The sequence below is a fragment of the Tuber melanosporum genome (genome assembly GCF_000151645.1).
Source record: "Tuber melanosporum whole genome shotgun sequence assembly, scaffold_11, strain Mel28".
NCBI lineage: Eukaryota > Fungi > Ascomycota > Pezizomycetes > Pezizales > Tuberaceae > Tuber > Tuber melanosporum.
In genome coordinates this window covers 1,261,219-1,279,078 of record NW_003298766.1, presented here as the reverse complement: position 1 = coordinate 1,279,078, position 17,860 = coordinate 1,261,219, and the positions used below count along the sequence as shown (strand labels likewise).

At 48.0% G+C, this 17,860-nt stretch overlaps 5 protein-coding genes; 2 read left to right on the top strand and 3 right to left on the bottom strand.

Moving 5' to 3' along the window:
* Window positions 1-590: 590 nt before the first annotated feature.
* GSTUM_00004397001 (uncharacterized protein) lies at window positions 591-907 on the top strand (the record flags this gene model as incomplete). XM_002835603.2 has 1 exon in its annotated part: window positions 591-907. The coding sequence occupies one exon, from the start codon at window positions 591-593 to the stop codon at window positions 843-845; it is 255 nt and encodes an 84-aa protein (XP_002835649.1). The 3' UTR covers window positions 846-907.
* A 374-nt stretch (window positions 908-1,281) lies between these two features.
* On the bottom strand, window positions 1,282-2,797 carry GSTUM_00004396001 (uncharacterized protein; the record flags this gene model as incomplete). XM_002835602.2 has 5 exons in its annotated part: window positions 2,738-2,797; window positions 2,179-2,656; window positions 1,960-2,114; window positions 1,724-1,883; window positions 1,282-1,649 (listed from the first exon to the last, which is right to left on the bottom strand). The coding sequence occupies exons 2-5, from the start codon at window positions 2,585-2,587 to the stop codon at window positions 1,282-1,284; spliced, it is 1,092 nt and encodes a 363-aa protein (XP_002835648.1). The 5' UTR covers window positions 2,588-2,656; window positions 2,738-2,797.
* A 353-nt stretch (window positions 2,798-3,150) lies between these two features.
* GSTUM_00004395001 (uncharacterized protein) lies at window positions 3,151-5,919 on the top strand (the record flags this gene model as incomplete). XM_002835601.2 has 9 exons in its annotated part: window positions 3,151-3,206; window positions 3,294-3,669; window positions 3,734-3,904; window positions 3,976-4,212; window positions 4,266-4,390; window positions 4,443-4,507; window positions 4,577-5,035; window positions 5,093-5,540; window positions 5,595-5,919. The coding sequence occupies exons 3-9, from the start codon at window positions 3,746-3,748 to the stop codon at window positions 5,917-5,919; spliced, it is 1,818 nt and encodes a 605-aa protein (XP_002835647.1). The 5' UTR covers window positions 3,151-3,206; window positions 3,294-3,669; window positions 3,734-3,745.
* Window positions 5,920-8,933: 3,014 nt separating this feature from the next.
* On the bottom strand, window positions 8,934-9,639 carry GSTUM_00004394001 (uncharacterized protein). XM_002835600.2 has 4 exons: window positions 9,581-9,639; window positions 9,411-9,516; window positions 9,260-9,345; window positions 8,934-9,199 (listed from the first exon to the last, which is right to left on the bottom strand). Exons 1-4 carry the CDS (start codon window positions 9,595-9,597, stop codon window positions 9,187-9,189), a joined length of 222 nt encoding a protein of 73 aa, XP_002835646.1. The 5' UTR covers window positions 9,598-9,639; the 3' UTR covers window positions 8,934-9,186.
* A 3,894-nt stretch (window positions 9,640-13,533) lies between these two features.
* Window positions 13,534-16,310, bottom strand: GSTUM_00004391001 (uncharacterized protein). XM_002835599.2 has 9 exons: window positions 16,186-16,310; window positions 15,601-16,129; window positions 15,490-15,541; window positions 15,405-15,444; window positions 15,061-15,334; window positions 14,944-15,012; window positions 14,701-14,882; window positions 14,037-14,643; window positions 13,534-13,962 (listed from the first exon to the last, which is right to left on the bottom strand). Exons 2-9 carry the CDS (start codon window positions 15,684-15,686, stop codon window positions 13,659-13,661), a joined length of 1,614 nt encoding a protein of 537 aa, XP_002835645.1. The 5' UTR covers window positions 15,687-16,129; window positions 16,186-16,310; the 3' UTR covers window positions 13,534-13,658.
* Between the last annotated feature and the right edge of the window lie 1,550 nt (window positions 16,311-17,860).

The following is a 17,860-nucleotide window of genomic DNA, read 5'->3' as shown; positions in this document are numbered from 1 at the left end:
GAAATCGGCTTCCCCCAGTACCCCTTCCCCCCCCCCTTCTTCTTCCCCCCCCCTTCTTACTCTTTCCTCCCCCTTCATACCGAATCCTAAAATTCCCTAACACCTACACTCTCCATACACAAAGCCATAACTATATCCCTCCAGCAAATCCAAAACTACTACAATTCACAAATTCTGGAACCGATGGGATGCCCACCCACCCATCAGCAGTACCTCTGCATGCAAGAGAAGATCCTTAGGAACTTCGACATGCAGGTCAAGTACGGCCCCTGCATCGGCCCCACACGCTGGCAGAGGTGGAAGCGTGCCGAGGCGTTCGGGTTGAACCCGCCCGTCGAGGTGCTTGCTGTTATTCTTGCCGAGGAGTTGAGGGATGGGGTCGGCGTGGGCTCCGATTTCGGCAGGGATAGCAGGAGAGCGTATTTGGAGAGTTTGCTGGATATTTGGGGGTAGGCATTGTCGGGAGAGGGAGGGAGGGAGGGAGGGAGGGAGGGTCGATAGTGTTAGATGCGGGTTTCTCGTTCTTGTCATTGCTTGGGCTGTTTTTTTTTATTTTTATATCTCTTTTTTTCGGGGTTTGCTTTAGGGATATGGGTTCATGGACGGATGGCGTTATATGGAATGGCTCTAGGAAGGAAGAGAGGAAGGATTGGCGTTGGGCGGATATCTCAAATGTGACATTTCTCTTCTTTATACAGTCGGTGCTCTATGTGCTTTTTATTTTTGTTTCTATTTCATTTCATAGATTGGGCGACGGGGTGGAGTTTCAGACATTTGCTTTTTCATGGGTGGATTCTATCGTGGGAACGCCTGAGATTTTCTTGACCGCTTTGGTGGATGGATAACGGGAACATGCTTTGCTTCATTTTCATTTTCAGATTCTCGATATTTTCATTTTTTTCCCTCACTCACCTCGCTCATGTGCTTGATCTCATGGATTCGCTTTATGGGGAAATTCTATCATCATTCACATTTTGAGTTACGCTTTCAATCGCTTCACATGTTTGATCCGATGGACTTTTCATGAGCAAACTTCTAAAGTCTTTCACATTTTTTTGCTTCTAAAACAAACACATATTTAAGCATGAACAAACCAGATTTACGAAAGAAAAAGGAAACCCCCCTCCCTCCTCCTCCGACCCAAAATTGCACAGACTTAACTCTGTTGAATTCGGCATGTCTATCAAATGGAATCTGTAAAGGCCTCAAACACCACCAAAAGAAAAAGAAAAAGAGAATAAGAAAGTAGAAAAAACAACCAAGCAACAACGCCCAAACCATCTAATACCAAATACTCCTCGTCCGATGGGTGGGAATCATATCCTCCCCTCGCTCTTCCATCTCCTTCGCCGTATCATACAAGTAAAAGTCGATCAAGATAGCGTTGATTTTGGAGCCGGGATGGTTTTTTTCAATCTCTCTCCTTATCAATTCCACGCACCAGATAGTCGTCCCCCGTAGCTGTAATTCCCAGGGATGCCCGGAGGGAATGGGTTTGCGTGCACGGATATGACCCTCCATTTTGGGGGCGTACATCAAACATCCCATGGAGTGGAGGATTACGGGGACCCTGTAGTCTGCGAACATGGTCACGGAGGATATATCGTAGAAGGAGCCGTACGAGGTTGAGTTGAAGCAGGCCCATATATCTATTCGTCCCCGAATGCTAATTAGAGGTTGGGTAGGAGGTAGGATGGAGGAAGGGAGGGAGCGTTTTATTTACCAGCAATGAGTATCTGCGCCCTCTTGTAAAAGTTCACGTTCCGCCCTTCAAACTTGAACTCGTCCCTGAAGCAAGGGAAGTTGTCCGCAACCCGCATAATCAGTTCTGATGCAGACTGGCCGGCTTCTCGAATGCAGTTGGCAAAGCTTCCGTCATACCTCTATCACGTCAGCACTGAGCCACGAGTGAGGGCAGGGAGGGAGGTGTGTATGTGTAGAAGGATAGGGAATGACTACTTCACATAGGATCATCCCTGATTCCCGGAGACAGGTTAACCGGTCCTGTAATAGGGGTATCTGCTCCTCGGAGTCTGAGCGGAAGACGTGTTCCAAGAGGGAATCGGGACAGATATCTGGGTCCGAGACGAAGAAGGGGCAAGTTATTGGGATTCCTACAATGTTTAATACTTTGTTAAGCTTGGACTGTTGCCAATATACAACGGGGGCAGTAGGGACCTTCGTCCAAAGCTCGATTAATCAAGGCTACCAAGCTCCAATAGCCTGTATACTTCTTCCCATTGTATACCACCGAGAATCTCGTATCCTCGCTTTCCTCGCTCCAGAAACTGAAGTTCAGCACATCCATTGTGAATATGAAATTCAAGGTATCCTCGTCCTTCGCCTTCGGGTGCAGCTCGTGCTCTGACCATGTCTGAGTCGAGTAGGACTTTTGCTGGATAGCGTTGTAGATTGACTCTGCGGCCTGAACCACCGAGTCTCGGTCCAATGCGATGTCAATTGAATTGTCAAAGATATACCGCGCGCTCTCGAGAACGCCCGTTTCTCGTGGGCCTTTCTTAACTGCCTTGGTAAAGCCCATTGCCTCGCGCATGAATGCAAGGAGATCATGGTCAACGTCGTCCATTGTGTTGCTTATTTCTTTCCGGGAATCCCTTTTTTGAGAAAATCTTTTATAATGACGGAGTTTATGCACCTGGAAGGGGAGGAAAATCCATTATTAGTAGGGATTTTTTGAGACTTTTTGGGGATGAAATTTCTTTATTTTAATAGCTACCTCGGTTGCTTTGGTGTCCTCTTTTAAAGGTAAGGTGTATGTATGCTGTTTCCAGCCTGCGTGCATCCTGTGTGGAAATCTGGCACGAGGTAAGACTCGTTCTGAGACAAAGGAATGAAAAAAGGAAAAAAAAGGGAAAGGGGAAAACGCTGTTTTGCTCTCCCGCGTGCCAAGACTTCTTTCCAATCACCCCCAAGGCAGAGGGAAGGGAGGTCTTGCAGCAAGCAGTACTCGTACTGGTAGCCTAGTCTAACTCAAATCTATCATAGCTCAATGGCACAGACCATCTCTTAGGTAAGAATCCTAGACAAAACTAACCTAAGCTTACAGTGACGAGGTCGAGGGAAACTTCTTTCCTCGCCCTACACCTCCTCTCACTCTAGCTCTTCCCATGCTTATTCCCCTCACCTAACAATTCCCACCACCGCTAGACTGAAAACAAGTAAGGGTAAGGGTACCTGTACTGTAGGTCAGCATCACCACAACCCCCTTCCCTCTACAATCACAATCACAAATTTTTTTGCGCCTCCTCCTACGACTGATTTTCTCTGGATAGAGACTACTATCGTAGCTGTTCTAACCCATCGTACCGGAAGATCCTCCTCAATCATTCGTGATTGCTTCTCGGGCATTCGGACCTTCTTCCCGCCTCGCGAATCATCCTTGCCCCCATCTCCAGAGCCTCTTGATCCTGGTCAAGCCGTTAACAAATACCGGTCCTAAAGCCTACCGCCGCCTTATCTCTATTTTCCCCCATTTCGTCTGCTTTCGCTCTCTCCTTTTCTCTCTTCCTTTCCCCTACTTTACTTTACTGTTATATACTGGTATTCCCGACGCGGACATATTTCTCTTACATCGCCATCCTAGAAACTATGGGGCGCGACACGAATGCACGCAAGTCGCTCGGAACTTTCCATATGAAGATCAAAGAGGTATGGAGGCTGGAAATGGTGCTCCTCATGATTTCATTTCATCTACTGACTTACGCATCCATAGTCACGAGTTCTTATGGTTGGCGCCGGCGGGATCGGCTGTGAACTTTTGAAGAATCTGGTGTTGACGGGATTCGGAGAGATTCACATTGTCGACATGGACACCATTGACCTGAGCAATCTCAACCGCCAGTTCTTGTTCGGGATGCAGCATATCAAAAAATCCAAGGCTATGGTATGAGCCATTTTTCTCTTCCTCTTCTACAGGGATGGTTACTGGGGCTTATTGGACGGGGATTGTCATAGGTGGCGAAGGAGACTGCCGGAAAATTCAACCCCAATGTCAAGCTCGAGGCTCACCACGCCAACATCAAGGATCCCGAATTCAACGTCAAGTGGTTCGGGGGCTTCAATGTGGTATTCAATGCTCTAGACAATCTCGAAGCGCGGAGACACGTCAATAAGATGTGCCTGTCAGCGGATGTCCCTTTGATCGAGAGCGGTACTACCGGGTTTGATGGGCAGGTTCAGGTTATCAAGCGGGTGAGCTTGGGGCCTCCCCCGCAGGGATTTGTGATAATGCTTACACCCGAAAGGGAAAAACTGAATGCTACGACTGCACGCACAAAGCAACTCCCAAGAGCTTCCCGGTGTGTACTATCCGGAGCACACCTAGCCAGCCTATTCATTGCATTGTTTGGGCTAAGAGTTATCTTCTTGTGTTCGTTCTCACTATTTGTTTCAAATACAGCTGGCTTACTGTTGGTGAATAGTGAAATTTTTGGAACCTCAGAAGAGAGTTCGCCCGACCTAGACCCAACTGAGGATTCTGAGAATTGTAGGTGTTTTTTTTTGTCTGTTTAACACTTATCGTTCACCCAGAATAATCAGCTGACTTTGATTCCAGCCCGCGAAATCGCAAATCTAAAACGGGAAGCGGAAGAACTAAAGAATATCCGCGAAAAGATGGACTCTCCCGATTTCGCCGCTACCGTATTTAATAAAGTTTTTAGAGATGACATCAACCGCCTTCGGTCAATGGATGAGATGTGGAAGTCCCGGAAGCCGCCAGAGGCTCTTGACCATCAAATGGTCTCAGATGAAGCCAAGGGTATTGATGCCAAGGTTTCTGAGAATGACCAGAAAATTTGGTCACTAGTGGAAAATTACATCATGTTCGAAGACAGTTTGCGTCGATTAGCGGAACGTGTACTGGATATGAAGAGGGATCAGGTTGGAGATGAAGCTGCTCCAATCATAACATTTGATAAAGATGACGAGGATACCTTGGATTTTGTTGCGGCGAGTGCAAACCTGAGAAGTTTGGTCTTTGGAATTAATGTGAAGTCGAAGTTTGATATCAAGCGTGAGTTTCCCCCTTACACTATGCACGCACTGTTGGATGATTACTAAGTGGAAGTAGAGATGGCTGGAAATATTATCCCCGCTATTGCAACTACAAATGCGATTACTGCTGGTCTTTGCGTTCTGCAAGCGTTCAAGGTTCTTCGTGATGACTTTACCTCGGCGCGAACTATTTTCCTCTCTCGTTTGGCGGACCGAGCTTTCTGCACGGAAAAACCCAGTCCCCCTAACCCCACGTGCGGAGTATGCAGCGTAGCCCGGACTGCCATTGAGGCAGACATTGAACGAGCTACTCTTGGGGATCTTTTGGACAATGTATTGAGAGATGGCTTAAGATATGGAGGAGAAATTACCGTCATGACTTCCCAACTGTTGTACGATTGTGATTTTGACGATAATATCGACAGAACTTTAAAGGGATTAGGATTCAGTGAAGAAACATTTGTCACCGTTGTGGACGATGAGGATGATCCAAGAATCAACCTGGAAGTTTTGGTTACCAACACGTCAGCCCATATATCTTCTCCGGTGATTGTGTTATTTACTAACTTTATCCCTAGTCAGCTTCCTGAAGACTCCACCCCAATTACCATCCCCGCTTACTTCGAAATCCCGAAAAAGTCATCAGCCAAGCTCGAAACCCCAGAGCCATCGTCACTAAACGGAAACAGTGCGAACGGGAGCGCAACCAAGCGTTCAATTGAGGAGGTTATCGGCTCTGACGAGTTAGACCAATCCAACGGCCCCGATACCAAGAAACTTAGGAGAGACATTGTCGTCGAAGATAGAGTCCCTGCTTCTGCCAAGAAACTTGGTAAAATGCCAGCTACAGAGATGGACGACATTGTCGTCATTGATGACGATGGAACCATCACTATTGATTGATTGATCATTGCATCCCATCGATCCTTCTCTCCCCCTCTTTCCCCAGGTTCCCCCTTTTTCAATTTTTACCATTTCTTTTTTCCATCCGAGTTTTCCTGGCTACTTGCTAGTTGGGGTGAAATGGATTAGTAGATTGTGTTTTTCATTTTTCATCCAATTTTTCCTCTTCCGATATTTTTCCTACTATTTATAATATTCTCTTCTCACTTTTACATGTAGGAGTGGTTAGCAAGGGGAGGTGGGGAGATAGGGTAGGTGCGCAGATTGTACAGTATATTACGGTTGGGATTTTGCAGTTACATTTATGGGATGGGTAGAAGTCATCTTTTTTTCCCCTTGTCGAATGCTGGGATGGCATGGGGGTAGGATGTGGGATAAGTGGGTTGTGCTGTGCTGGACATGACTAGTATGGGTAGAGCAAATGTATCATAATATGATAGCTATAGCAAGGTAGCCAAAAATCTCATTACCATCATCAAGGTTCACTCGATACCTTATGCTGTGAAATTTGTTCCGTCAACAAGTGACTAGGCGAAGGTTAATTGTGGCTTAGGGTTTTGTATATGTGATGGTATCATGATGAAGGATGGAAAGCCCACTTTTGGCTAGAGCTTGGGGGGGCGTGAAGGGCGGAAGTATGTCTAGGTGTGGGAGGTTTGATGTGCCTTCCCTTAGTTGGATGGTCCGACCGAACTGGACCTTGTGGGAATAATTGCTCTGTGACTTGACCGATAAACTGATGGATGGAGGAAGGGAAGTTGACTTGGATCCATTTGTAGTAAATAGACCAACGCAGATGAAACAGAGAGGGGTGAAGCTGAATCTGATTTAGATAGGCATGCACTGCTATCTAAATGTCTGTTGTCAAGGGGTGGTTGAGATTGTCTAACTAAGAAATGCTCCCAGCTTAAATACAGGAAATTCTACATGCCAAGGCATGTACAAAGACAGGAAATTCTATGGGGTAAAAACCTCATAGCTCTCAGACAATGCCCTACCAACCCAGTCTCCACTCTGCGCCGGTATTGGTTAAATTACTCTGGCAGACTATCACCGAAACTTCGTTCGCAAAAAATTTCCCATTTGCGGGGGGACGTGTGCTCGCTCGATGATTTCTTATTATTTACAAGTATTATAATCTGTGGGAAAAATGTTTAACTTAACCTTAAACTAAGAATGCATCAAGGGTTCGTTCGGCTCCCCGAGGGCCCTTCTCTCGGGCCACTTCCGGCTCATCATACTGGGGAGCTCATGCTAGAAGGGGGACGACAGAACCCATGAAAGTACTTAAGCTTGCGCTCAAACTGCAGCATATATCTTCCCAACGCCGGGAGCTTTCTTTATATACTGGGCTTCAGGACATCGCTGTTCTCCCGGGATTGGTGCAATCGCAAGTGGCCTTGATTTTCTTCTTGTGGGGGGGGGGAGAGCTGGGATATGAAGACAAGGGATCTCACACACCACTTCGTGTGGTTGCCAGAAAACCGGAACGAGGGGATTGTTGAAGATTCTACTACTGCAGCGTCCAAGTTTGGAGGAATATTCAATATGGTCGGATGGACCCCCGTCTCTTCCTGGGCTTTTTACTGGGAAAAATAATGGGGGCATTGAGAATTGTGTGAAAGCTGTTCCGGTATGATACAGGGAACAAGAGAGGAAGAGGCAAAACTTGATAAAAGAAAAAAAATCATCTCGATCCGATACCACTCTTGCTTCCCCCCTTGCTGCTAGATATGGGCATATAGAAGTGGGGCGGGACGGCTGCTGGAGCGGGAAGATATTCATCCGGATTTGGAAGATACTGAATAACTTATATAAGGCCAGACGCCACTCTCGTTTGCCTTGCTGCTGAATATGCATCTAGAAGTAGCGAAGCTGCTTTTGGAGCGGAAAAATATATGGACCCTGATATGAAAAAGCCATCTCAAACGAGCAACTACTCTTGCGCGCTGCTCGATATGGACATCTGGAAGTAGCGAGATTACTCCTGGAGCGGGAAGATGTTGATCTAAGTGTGGCTGGCTGGACGGACGACAGCGGCACTCTCGTGGGCTACCGTACTGAGAATGGCGATTCAGAAGTAGTTAGGAAACTACTTACGGGAGCAGAAAGAGGTTGACCCTATCATACATCATTGGAATATTCAATCCTATCATTGTTTGCCATTGACCGAGGATACTATATGAAGAAGCAGTGAGGTCGTCGCCTCACTTGCAGCAGAACGGACGGTGATTCCAAATATATCTATATATATATATAGTGCCAGTCTCGCCTCGCAGGCTGTGCCCACCACCCAGGAAAAGGTACGACCCCCAGAACGTCCCAAGACCCCCCTACCAGAACACACGATAACAATACCGGTAGCGGTTGGGCGGAACCTTTCCCGTACACAACTTTTTGTTCACTTTTTTTCTTGCCCTGCAGATATCTCCTGTATTTCCTCGTACCCCAACTTAACAGGTTCAGCTAGCACGCGACCGGGTTGGGGAGGGAGGGAGGGGGATGGTAGCCTAGGATTTCCTCAATATCTGTTTCTCCTTTTTCTACCCCCTCTCCTCCGCTATTCACTCTTCTTCACGGTCCTGCATTAACTTTATATACCGGTATCACTGAATTTCTGAATGGTATCATACCTTTTCTCGCTCCAAAGCTATCCAGCCTTATGATACTCGAGTACCGCAGTTCTTAATACATGGTTTAATATCTATCATACTCATCTTATACCTCAGGAATCGATAAGGGAGATTGAGGCTGGGGAGGTGCAGGATTCCATGAAATTTAGGCAAAAGACGTGGCTGTCTACCTGGTCCTAGCAACAAAAAAGCACATGAAACGATGTACTGTACTCGAGTAAATGAGCCTCTAGTTTAAAAATAAAATCCATACCATTAAACGCATGATCCTAAATTGGATTTCAGAGATTGGATTTTAGAGTTTTCGGATGAATTTTAAAGGGTGATTTTTCTTCTTCTTGATCCTGTAGTTATTCTATGAAGGTAGTGTTGATACAAAAGTAGTCGTATGATATCTCAAATTTTCTTTAAGGTCAATAAGTTTTCCCGCTTACAACAAAAAGTGTCCCATGTTCAGATTTTAACTGGTACGAACTCAAATTATATAAAAAAAGGAAGAGGCAAGCAAAGTGGCCCCGTAATCGCCACCATCAATCTATCAAAACCCTCCGCAAAGCAAATATCCCCCCACCAATCCGAGGATCCAACGAACAAACCAGCGAGCAAGCAAACAAAAACATGTTATCCCACCGGCTCAACTGTAATACCTACGCACCCCATCAGCACAGAGCCTAACCCAAAACCCAAGTTTGGAAAGAAAAACCTACATCTCCAAAGAAGTCCCATTGCTAATCTCGTAATCGGCCAGGGTGATGTGATCCTTAAACGTGTTGTACCACTTCTTGAGCACAATCTGGTCAACCTCGTCAGCACTCCCCTCTATGATACTTCCTTCCTTCCTGGTGGGAGCAGACATACCTTCTCCGCCGAAGTCCCTATCTGCGCCGCCACCAACCTTTTAAAGTCACCGATCGTATCATTCGGTTCGCATTTTACGCGCACTTTTTTGCCGAGGCGGTCGTTGCTGGTTTGTGTTAGCCTGTTTGTTTGTTCTGGAAGTTAGATGGGAGAAAGGGGAGGTATCATACCAGATTACTTCGATCATGGTGAGTTGTTGGGGATTTCCTTCGTGGTTGTGAGGTGGATGGGAGGTTGTGATGGGTTGGGAATGGCGGGGTGACGGATGACACATGCGGCTCAAAGAGGGTGACTGACGGTTTTTGGGGATCGGATCGGTAGGTGGGTTGGTCATGGATTATCACTGTGGTGGGGTTATTGGGGTGATACCTGTATTTGTTTTTTGGTATGGTAATTTTTGGCGATGGATGACCAGGCTTTGGGGCTTGGTTTTGAGCACTGGTTTATCTTTCTTGATGTAGGGAGAATAGATATACAGCTTGCTCGTGGGCTAAAACTTGGGATACCGTGACTCAGGTTATTGGTTTCGTCCGTCGGCTGTGAAGCGATTGTTGTTGGACTACAATACATGTGATACAAGTGACCCTGGATAAAGAAACTCAGCCGATAGGAGGTCCGGCCTGGTATGGCAAACTTGGATACGCTCTAGTGAGGTGGGTAAGCAATCACTTTAGCGGGGGGGTCGCCTCCCGCCCTCCGGCGGCACGTATTCCCTTGCTCTGTTTAGGGCGGCGAACTCATTGCCTCGCTCCTCCCCTGATATCATAATACACCTATATCAAGGACGGGCTTTTTGGATCCCCGGGTAGAAGCCGCACGACAGTGTCATGCTCCTTCATGACAGCCCAATACAGCGGGGTCCTCCCATCATGATCGCGGATATCCGGGATCGTCTTCTCATGACTTAGCAATAGCCGCACTATCGCCTCATCCCCCCAGTATCCGGCCATAATATGCAGGATCGTTTCACCGTGATCGTTGCGCTGATTGACATCAACCCTATCATCGCTGAGTAGAAGCCGGACGATTCCCTCGTGGACCTCCATCGCTGCCCACCATAATGGCGTTCGCCCGTAATTATCCTTGGTGTCGATTTCAACCCTTTCATCCTGTAACAGGATCTGCACGACCCCTTCCATCCCTTCGCATGCTGCTATGTGCATCGGCCCCCTGCCCGCGCGTTCAGCCAAGTTAACCTCGACGCCATTGTGTTGTAACAGTAGCCGCACAACTGATTCGGATCCCAGCTTGGATGCCCAGTATAACGGTGTTCGGCGGCAGTAGTCCAGACTGTTAACCGACTGGTCGTTCAGCAAACGACGGACAATTGAGCTGTGCCCGCCACAGGCAGCGACATGTATTGGCGTCTTGCCAGCGTCTTCCGGGAGATCGGCTCTGATGTCCCGGTGTGCGAGTAGCAGGTCCACTACCCCCTCATGGCCTTCACTGGCCGCTATGTGAAGAGGTGTCCAACCGTCGGAGTTCACAGGGTTAACATCTATCCTCTCGTCCGTTAGTAGAATTTCTACTATGGTTTCGTCCCCCTCCTTCGCTGCGCTGTGTAGTGGCGTATTGGAGGCCAATTCAGTTTTGGGATTGAGGTTTATGCCCGGGAGGGTTAGGAGAACTTGCACCACCTCGTCGTGTTTTTTCCTGGCCGCGAGGCCAAGTGGGGATTCGCATCGGGGGCTCCCCGGCTCATTAATTTCGAAGCCCTGAGCCACTAGCAGCAAAAATGTCTCCAAACAGCCCTTCTCCACCGCCAACCCCAAGAGCGTCCATCCATCAGGGTCCGTCGCATCCATCGACATGCCACACTCTATGAGTGTGCGTAGGGTCTTCGTGTCCCACTCAGTTATCGCTTTCCGCAAAATCTTCCAGAGCGGTGTCTGAGAGTACTGAAGTATGCCCTTGTCAAGTAGCCGTTTCACCACATCTTTGTTTTCGTTCTCCGCTGCAGAGAGTAGTGCTTCCACGGCATAGAGCTGAGGAGGAGATCGGAATATACTGGCCCAAAGGCTGGGAGTTAAGCAGAAAGCGAGCCGGCGGTTGGTTCTCACGAGCGCGTTTATATCCGAAGGTTCCTGCTCTTCTGCGATTTGCAGAATTATTTCGTTTGGGAGATCAACAAATGCCATGGTGGTTTCCGATTAACCGGTTTGTTTTGCGGAGTTGTGTGTGTGAGGGGGGATTAAATTGGCGGTCAGCCAAGAGGCCTTTCTTATGCTTTGGGGGATCTTCAGGGGTTGGTATCACGGTACTCGTAGGGGTTCTGTGGGGAGCTGCGGCTTTCCTAAAAAGAGCTAAGCCTACTTTGGAGTATGATAAGAACTCGGTTGTTACCCTCTCCTGGGGAATGGTATGGTAGGTTTACAAGTCCTCGGCATGCAGCGGAACCCCAACTCAGGGGACAAAATTTTGTATGGCGAATCGTCTGCACACATCTGAGTGCCCATACTAGGTTCAAACTCAAATGCTTAGATTCCTCACGCCGGTGACCCGTAGAGAGTTGCGCGACACAAAGGTGAAAGGTGAACCTTATCAGTGATGTCTCTATCGGCATTGTTGTATCACGGGCTAGCACTCGATGGAAGGTCCTGCTGAGTGTTGTAATATGACTTCCGAATATTGCTCGCTTTTCCTTTATTGCGGTAGAATTATGCACAAGTAGTACTCTTGTCGTTGACTTTTCTTTTTGTCTTACATGCAGCCTATGTCATGTACTAGTACTGTTTTAGTTCGCCCCCTGTAGCACAAGTAAGGGCCTATAGCCACTCAGGGAGAGTAACAATCAAGCAAGCAATACAACCTCAATCAAGAACTACAACACTGAGACCCTAGATACCCGGGGATGCCTGCATAGGAGCAGGAATAGAAGCTTGAAAGATGCACAGATTTTAAGAGTACGGTGATGTGTAAGAATGCTTCCCTTGCCCTACTACGGAGAGTTCGCAATATATCTACCAGGTTAAATATAGCCGGGGAAGCCCCAGAAGCTGCTGTAAACACCCACTCGTATGCTCGAAGATTTCTTAGTTCTATGCATTCAAGAATTTATCGCGTCGCATACATACACACGGTGTGAGGCCGACAACGCGTAAGGTTATGCATACAAACGCTCCCTGGGGGGCTAGAGAGCAAGCGTGGCCTAACGGCAGAAGGAGTCGGCCACAGCTAAAAGAACAGACCCCGGAGTTCACCCCCTCGCTGCCGCGGTGGGCATATGTCACCCAACTTTCCCTAACGCCTTCCACCCGAAATATATCGAGCTCCGAGGCGTATGCTATCATATCATACGAACTTCACCGACCCACGACGGAGCTAGGTATGATAGGCGAAGGACCGGGATCTGTAACGACCGACAAAGTCTCTTGCCCTGCTTTGGTAATTTTCCCCTCTTGCCCACCAAATATCCCCGATCCTCACCCGCCCAGTCCCGCCGTGAGCGCGGTGTGGACAGTATATGGTCCAGGGTTCTCCGCTTTGGAAGAGTGGCGAAGAGTGTAGTGCCCTGCCTGATTATTTGAGTATTCACAGTATGCACGTGACCCCATTGGTTAGCATCACAGCTGGAAACCATCTGGTCACATCCAGTTTGCTTTCCGACCCCGCTTGGGTAAATTACTAGGTGCTCAACTCTTGGTGGTCAATGTGCTTGGTACTTGTCTGCGAAGGGATTACGCTGTTAGGCGGGGTAATTATCCTTGGGCTGTTAATTCACAGTATGTCATGTGTCTGTCCGCTCGTAGACGCAGTGTCCGTGCTTGAATAGAGAGGCGTGTCTACGGCGCCCTTGGGCTTATTGGAAAGGAAATCCTTACAAGTATTACCTCGGGATAGAATTTTGGGCCCAATTACTTGGTGCACTATGCCTTACCATCGGCGGGTACGCCGATTCAATAATTCGTTAAAAGGATTGGCCTAGCATGGTTGCTTGTAAGTTATTAGGCAGGTAGGGGGGCAGGGGGTACTATATATCTCCCCTCGGTCCAGGAGATTGACTTGCTAGTATTACCGTATTATGGGCTGGGATGGCCCACGCTTTCCCAATTAAAGGCGGCAGGATTCTCATACCCAAGATCACAAATCCTCACTCGACCGCCTTCTGGGAGAATGGTGGAGGCGGGTGTATCGTTGTAGACTCAAATTAAATCCCTGAGGCCAATCTAACAAATATACCCAACTAACAAACACGGGAGCTGAATGGCTATCTCGAAACTAAGTCTGCAAGAACTCGATTACAGAGCCTCACTTATACATATAAAATGCCAAATCCGCATCCTCATCCATCTCAAGAGCCGTGAAACCATTTCCCATGAAGCCAAACCTGTTCCTGGGCTCGGAGTACTCGATGTTAAAGTCTTCACCGCGGATGGTTTCCAAGACTTCTTTGTAGTGGATGACGCTACCAGGGTATGTTGCCGTGACTTTCCCCTCGATTTTGCCATTCTTGTACCAGGAGCGGCAACCGCTGGTCCAGACGGTGCGCTTGAGGTATTCTTGGGCGTAGACATTCCATTCTCGGACTACGTTGGGCTTTACCATTACGGCTCTGAAGGGTTTTGTTAGAATTGCCCGTTTTTTCTGAAGAAATTTTTTCTTTGATGGGGGATGGTTGTTAATTACTTGATGTTCTCGGAAGCTATTTTCTTGGCCCAGCGGATGATGTACTCCGTTGTCCACTCCATGACGGAGAGCAGTGAGCCGTGTCCGACGGGGCAATTGGGCCCGTTAACGATGAAGTAATTGGGCATGCTGGGGGCGAATATTCCCAAATATCCTTCAGGGTCATCCCGCCATTTGTCCAATGTAGAGCCGTTGAGCCCTCGCATTTTCCACTGGGGCATGAAAGAGACGTCGAAGCCCGTGGCGCATACAATTGCATCCAGTTCGATTTCGCCAGCGGATGTCACTACGCCCTTCTCGGTAATGCGCTCGATAGGATCCCATGTGTATTTCGCATTGGGGGCCTGCAGGGCTTCCAGATACCCTTCCCCGGGAGATAGACGACGGCAACCAACTCTCCAGCTTGGTATAAATTTTTTGATAAGCTCTGGGTCGTTACCGAGGCGCTCGGACATAATTTGTGTGTACTGCTCCGTTATAGCAGCTTGGGCAGGGGAGTCGTTGAGAAGGGCATAGAAGAATTTGTTGAAGCCGCTCTCAATTTTTTTGCGATACTCGTTTAACAACTTAGGATTGTTCCGGAATTCAGACTTCTGCTCTTCTGTATCTGGTCATCAAAAAGTTAGCGAGAAATTTTGATGAAAAGAAGTTCAACGAGTCTTACAGTAGAAGTTCTTTCCATCAGGAAGAAGCTCAGAAGAGTATGTCGCACTAATCCAGGTTGGGGTACGCATGAAGTTTACTAGGTGTCCAGCGACTTCCTGTAGCTTGGGGACGATCTGAAGTGCGGAAGATCCGTTTCCAATAATTCCAACTCTCTTTCCAGCAAAGTCGTAAGTATCCTCCCTGGATAGCATCAGTAAACCTGTGTAGCACCCAAATTCTGACGAACGGCCCCTGAGCTCACCATTTCGCACTATGCACCAAGTGTCCCTTGAAAGCGTTTATTCCTTCAATGGATGGTAACTTCCATTTACTTTTATCGGGTTAGAAATCGTTCGAGGGTCGGAGAGAGGTGGCTCACTTCAGGATCCCTGAGGCGTTTATAAAGATATCGCATTCGTCCCAGATAAATCGTCCCTCTTGCTCAATCTTGAGCTCCCATTTACCTCGCCCCTGGTCCCAGATGGCTTCCACAACCTTGGAATTGAAAACAACATCTCTTGCAAGGTCGTATTTCGCCGTTGTACGCTTCATGTATTGGAAAATTTCTTCTCCGCCAACGTAAAACTCGCTCCAGTCCGGATTTGGCTCCCATGAGAAGGTGTATATATGAGCAGGAACATCACAGGCAACCCCTAGTCGAAAAAAAAGGGCTTAGAAAGTGTCCCGCTGGGGGGATGGGGGATATTAATCTTGGGGATGTACCTGGGTATCTGTTCTCAAGCCACGTTCCGCCAATATCATGCTGTGGAAATCAGATAACTGTGAATGGCGACTTCGGGGAGCTTACGTTTTTCTCATAGATAATGTGGTCCATAAAGTCCCCGTACTTGAACTGGTTTCTAATCTTGTACGTAAGCATTAATCCGGAATGCCCAGCACCTACAGTAATAATTCTCACTCGTTTCGGGGTGCGTAGGGGTTTCTCCACAACTGGAATCCAGTTTGGTGGGTAGGTGGAGCCCGCAGAGTACTGATCATCGACATGAGGTGGGGCCATTATGGAGAGATAGTGAGGCTCGCAAATGAAGACTTCGATATGAAGAAGACTGTAGGGTATCACCTGGGCTGTTGCTGATGAGGGGGGGGCTGGAAGAGAGGAATAGGGGTCTCTTATACTAGTTAGAGGCGTCCCTAGTGGCTTCTCTGGAGAGACGGGGAATTGACAATTCTGTGGGTGTTCGGGCGGCGTGCCGTACTAATCGGGAGATTCTCTGTGTTTGTGATACTAGCATAACGTATTTACCAATGTGGATCTTCGCTTGACGAGAACAAATTGACAGGGCCAAATGTGCCAGGATCCCAGAAATCTGGATATCATAGTGGCTTTTCGGACTCCAGGGAAGTTCGAGCCGGAGATCATAGCTTGACAATGGTATTGATTGGGGGAATCTCGAACATGCATGGAATCTCGAACTGCCTTGGTTATTCTGGAATGGCGTCAGTTTTGTCACTGGGAAACTATCCGGAGAGGCCTAGTTGGAACCCTTTGTTAACCTGGGTCTCAAGACACAGATAGTACGAGATCACCCAGGCGTTTCTTCGTTTTCAGCTCTGAACGTGCTTGTCTGTGCTTACCGGAATCCGTAGGTTAGGCTTCCGACCTTTCGCCCCCACCGCTGCTCCTAAAGCTGGGGATGGATGGGACACCCTAAAGGTAGGGCAGCTTGCCAGCCATAGACCTGCACAATCGGGCACACTGTGTGGACTCCGCATCAGCTGCAGATATTGAAGACCCTTTCGACCACAGCTGGTTACACCCCAAAATGGAATCTCGCGCAATTTAGGTTCCTGGCACGATATCACAGATCGATGCGGTAGCCCGGAATTATCGTGAGCACCCATTGTGCAAGTGCACATTGATTCCGTAGAGCAATTGGACTTTTGGGTTTGAATCTGAGAGCCGTTAGGGGATTTGATGTGGGGAAAATCTGACAGGGATGTCATTACCGTTAACGCCGAAAAATCCGGAAATGGAGGAGAAAGAGAAACAATATTAACTACGAGTATCATACTATAACACAAGTAGTATTCCATTCCTTCATGACTATCGGGTGCTGTGGTTACCGGAGTAGATGCACACAGCTCAGTGCGCAACACCAACCTGCGACCATGGTTTCGTTATCGGGAGAACGATACAACTATTGGCTACCCGTCCGGGACCTCGTGCATCAGTAATACTCGGAGTCGGTCCGTTCCGAGAGATGATCGCCGCTAACTGTGCGGATAGGGTAATTCGGCAGACAATGACAAGTACGGTACTGTACTAGTACAGTACCGGTAGGTGAGAGAGTCCTCCGTTAAGAAGCCCCGTTCGTCATAACCCACGATATTGTATTGCATGGTTGCTCCCACGATGCCGGTTGCCGCTAATTTTTAAAATTAATATTATTATCATGAAACCACCCTTAATTTTGGGTGTCGCCTCGCATCCGAACAAGGGCATAGTACGGGCGTAAGGAGGCCTCGAAGGGGGCTTCTTCCCTCGTCCCACATTCCGATCATCATCCACGCATCATCCACGCCCAAGCCATTTGGCTAGGGAAGGAACAAAATTAATAATACCTTTGGTTGTCCTGTAGCTGCGGTATAGGAATTCCCACCAATGAACAAGTTGGTAATTTAACTGAACCTAAGATCTTGCGCACACTGCAATGTGGAGGCTGAGGACTCTCTATGCTCGAGCATATGTTCCTTCCCTCCCTTCTTTTGTGAATCCGTACACACGTGCGTAACAGCGTATCACGCTCCGCCAGTGTTGACGTGGTGGTCCTACCACTTGTTTCTCTATCATGTTAAAGATCCCATAGGAGTCCCCGCATTTGGGGGGCTACACCTGCCATCCTCCACAAGCTCTGAAGGTAGGACCGCTATTTGGGGAGCCCTTGGTAACGCCCTGCTTCTGGAAATTAACTCAAGCATCCTCGCCCAGAGAAAGTAGGAATTTGTCCCCATCGGGTATGATACTCGCTAATAGAACTACCGTACACACGCTCTTGGTGTCAATGTGGAAAGAGAAATCCCGCATCTGTTGGTGGTATTACGGGAGGCAGTGGGGGCAGTCACTGTCTCCGATTGGGGGAACCCCTATCGTATCATAGGAAAGCGAGCCAGGCATTATTATTGCACACATTAAAAACGCCAAGGGGAACCCAGGAATT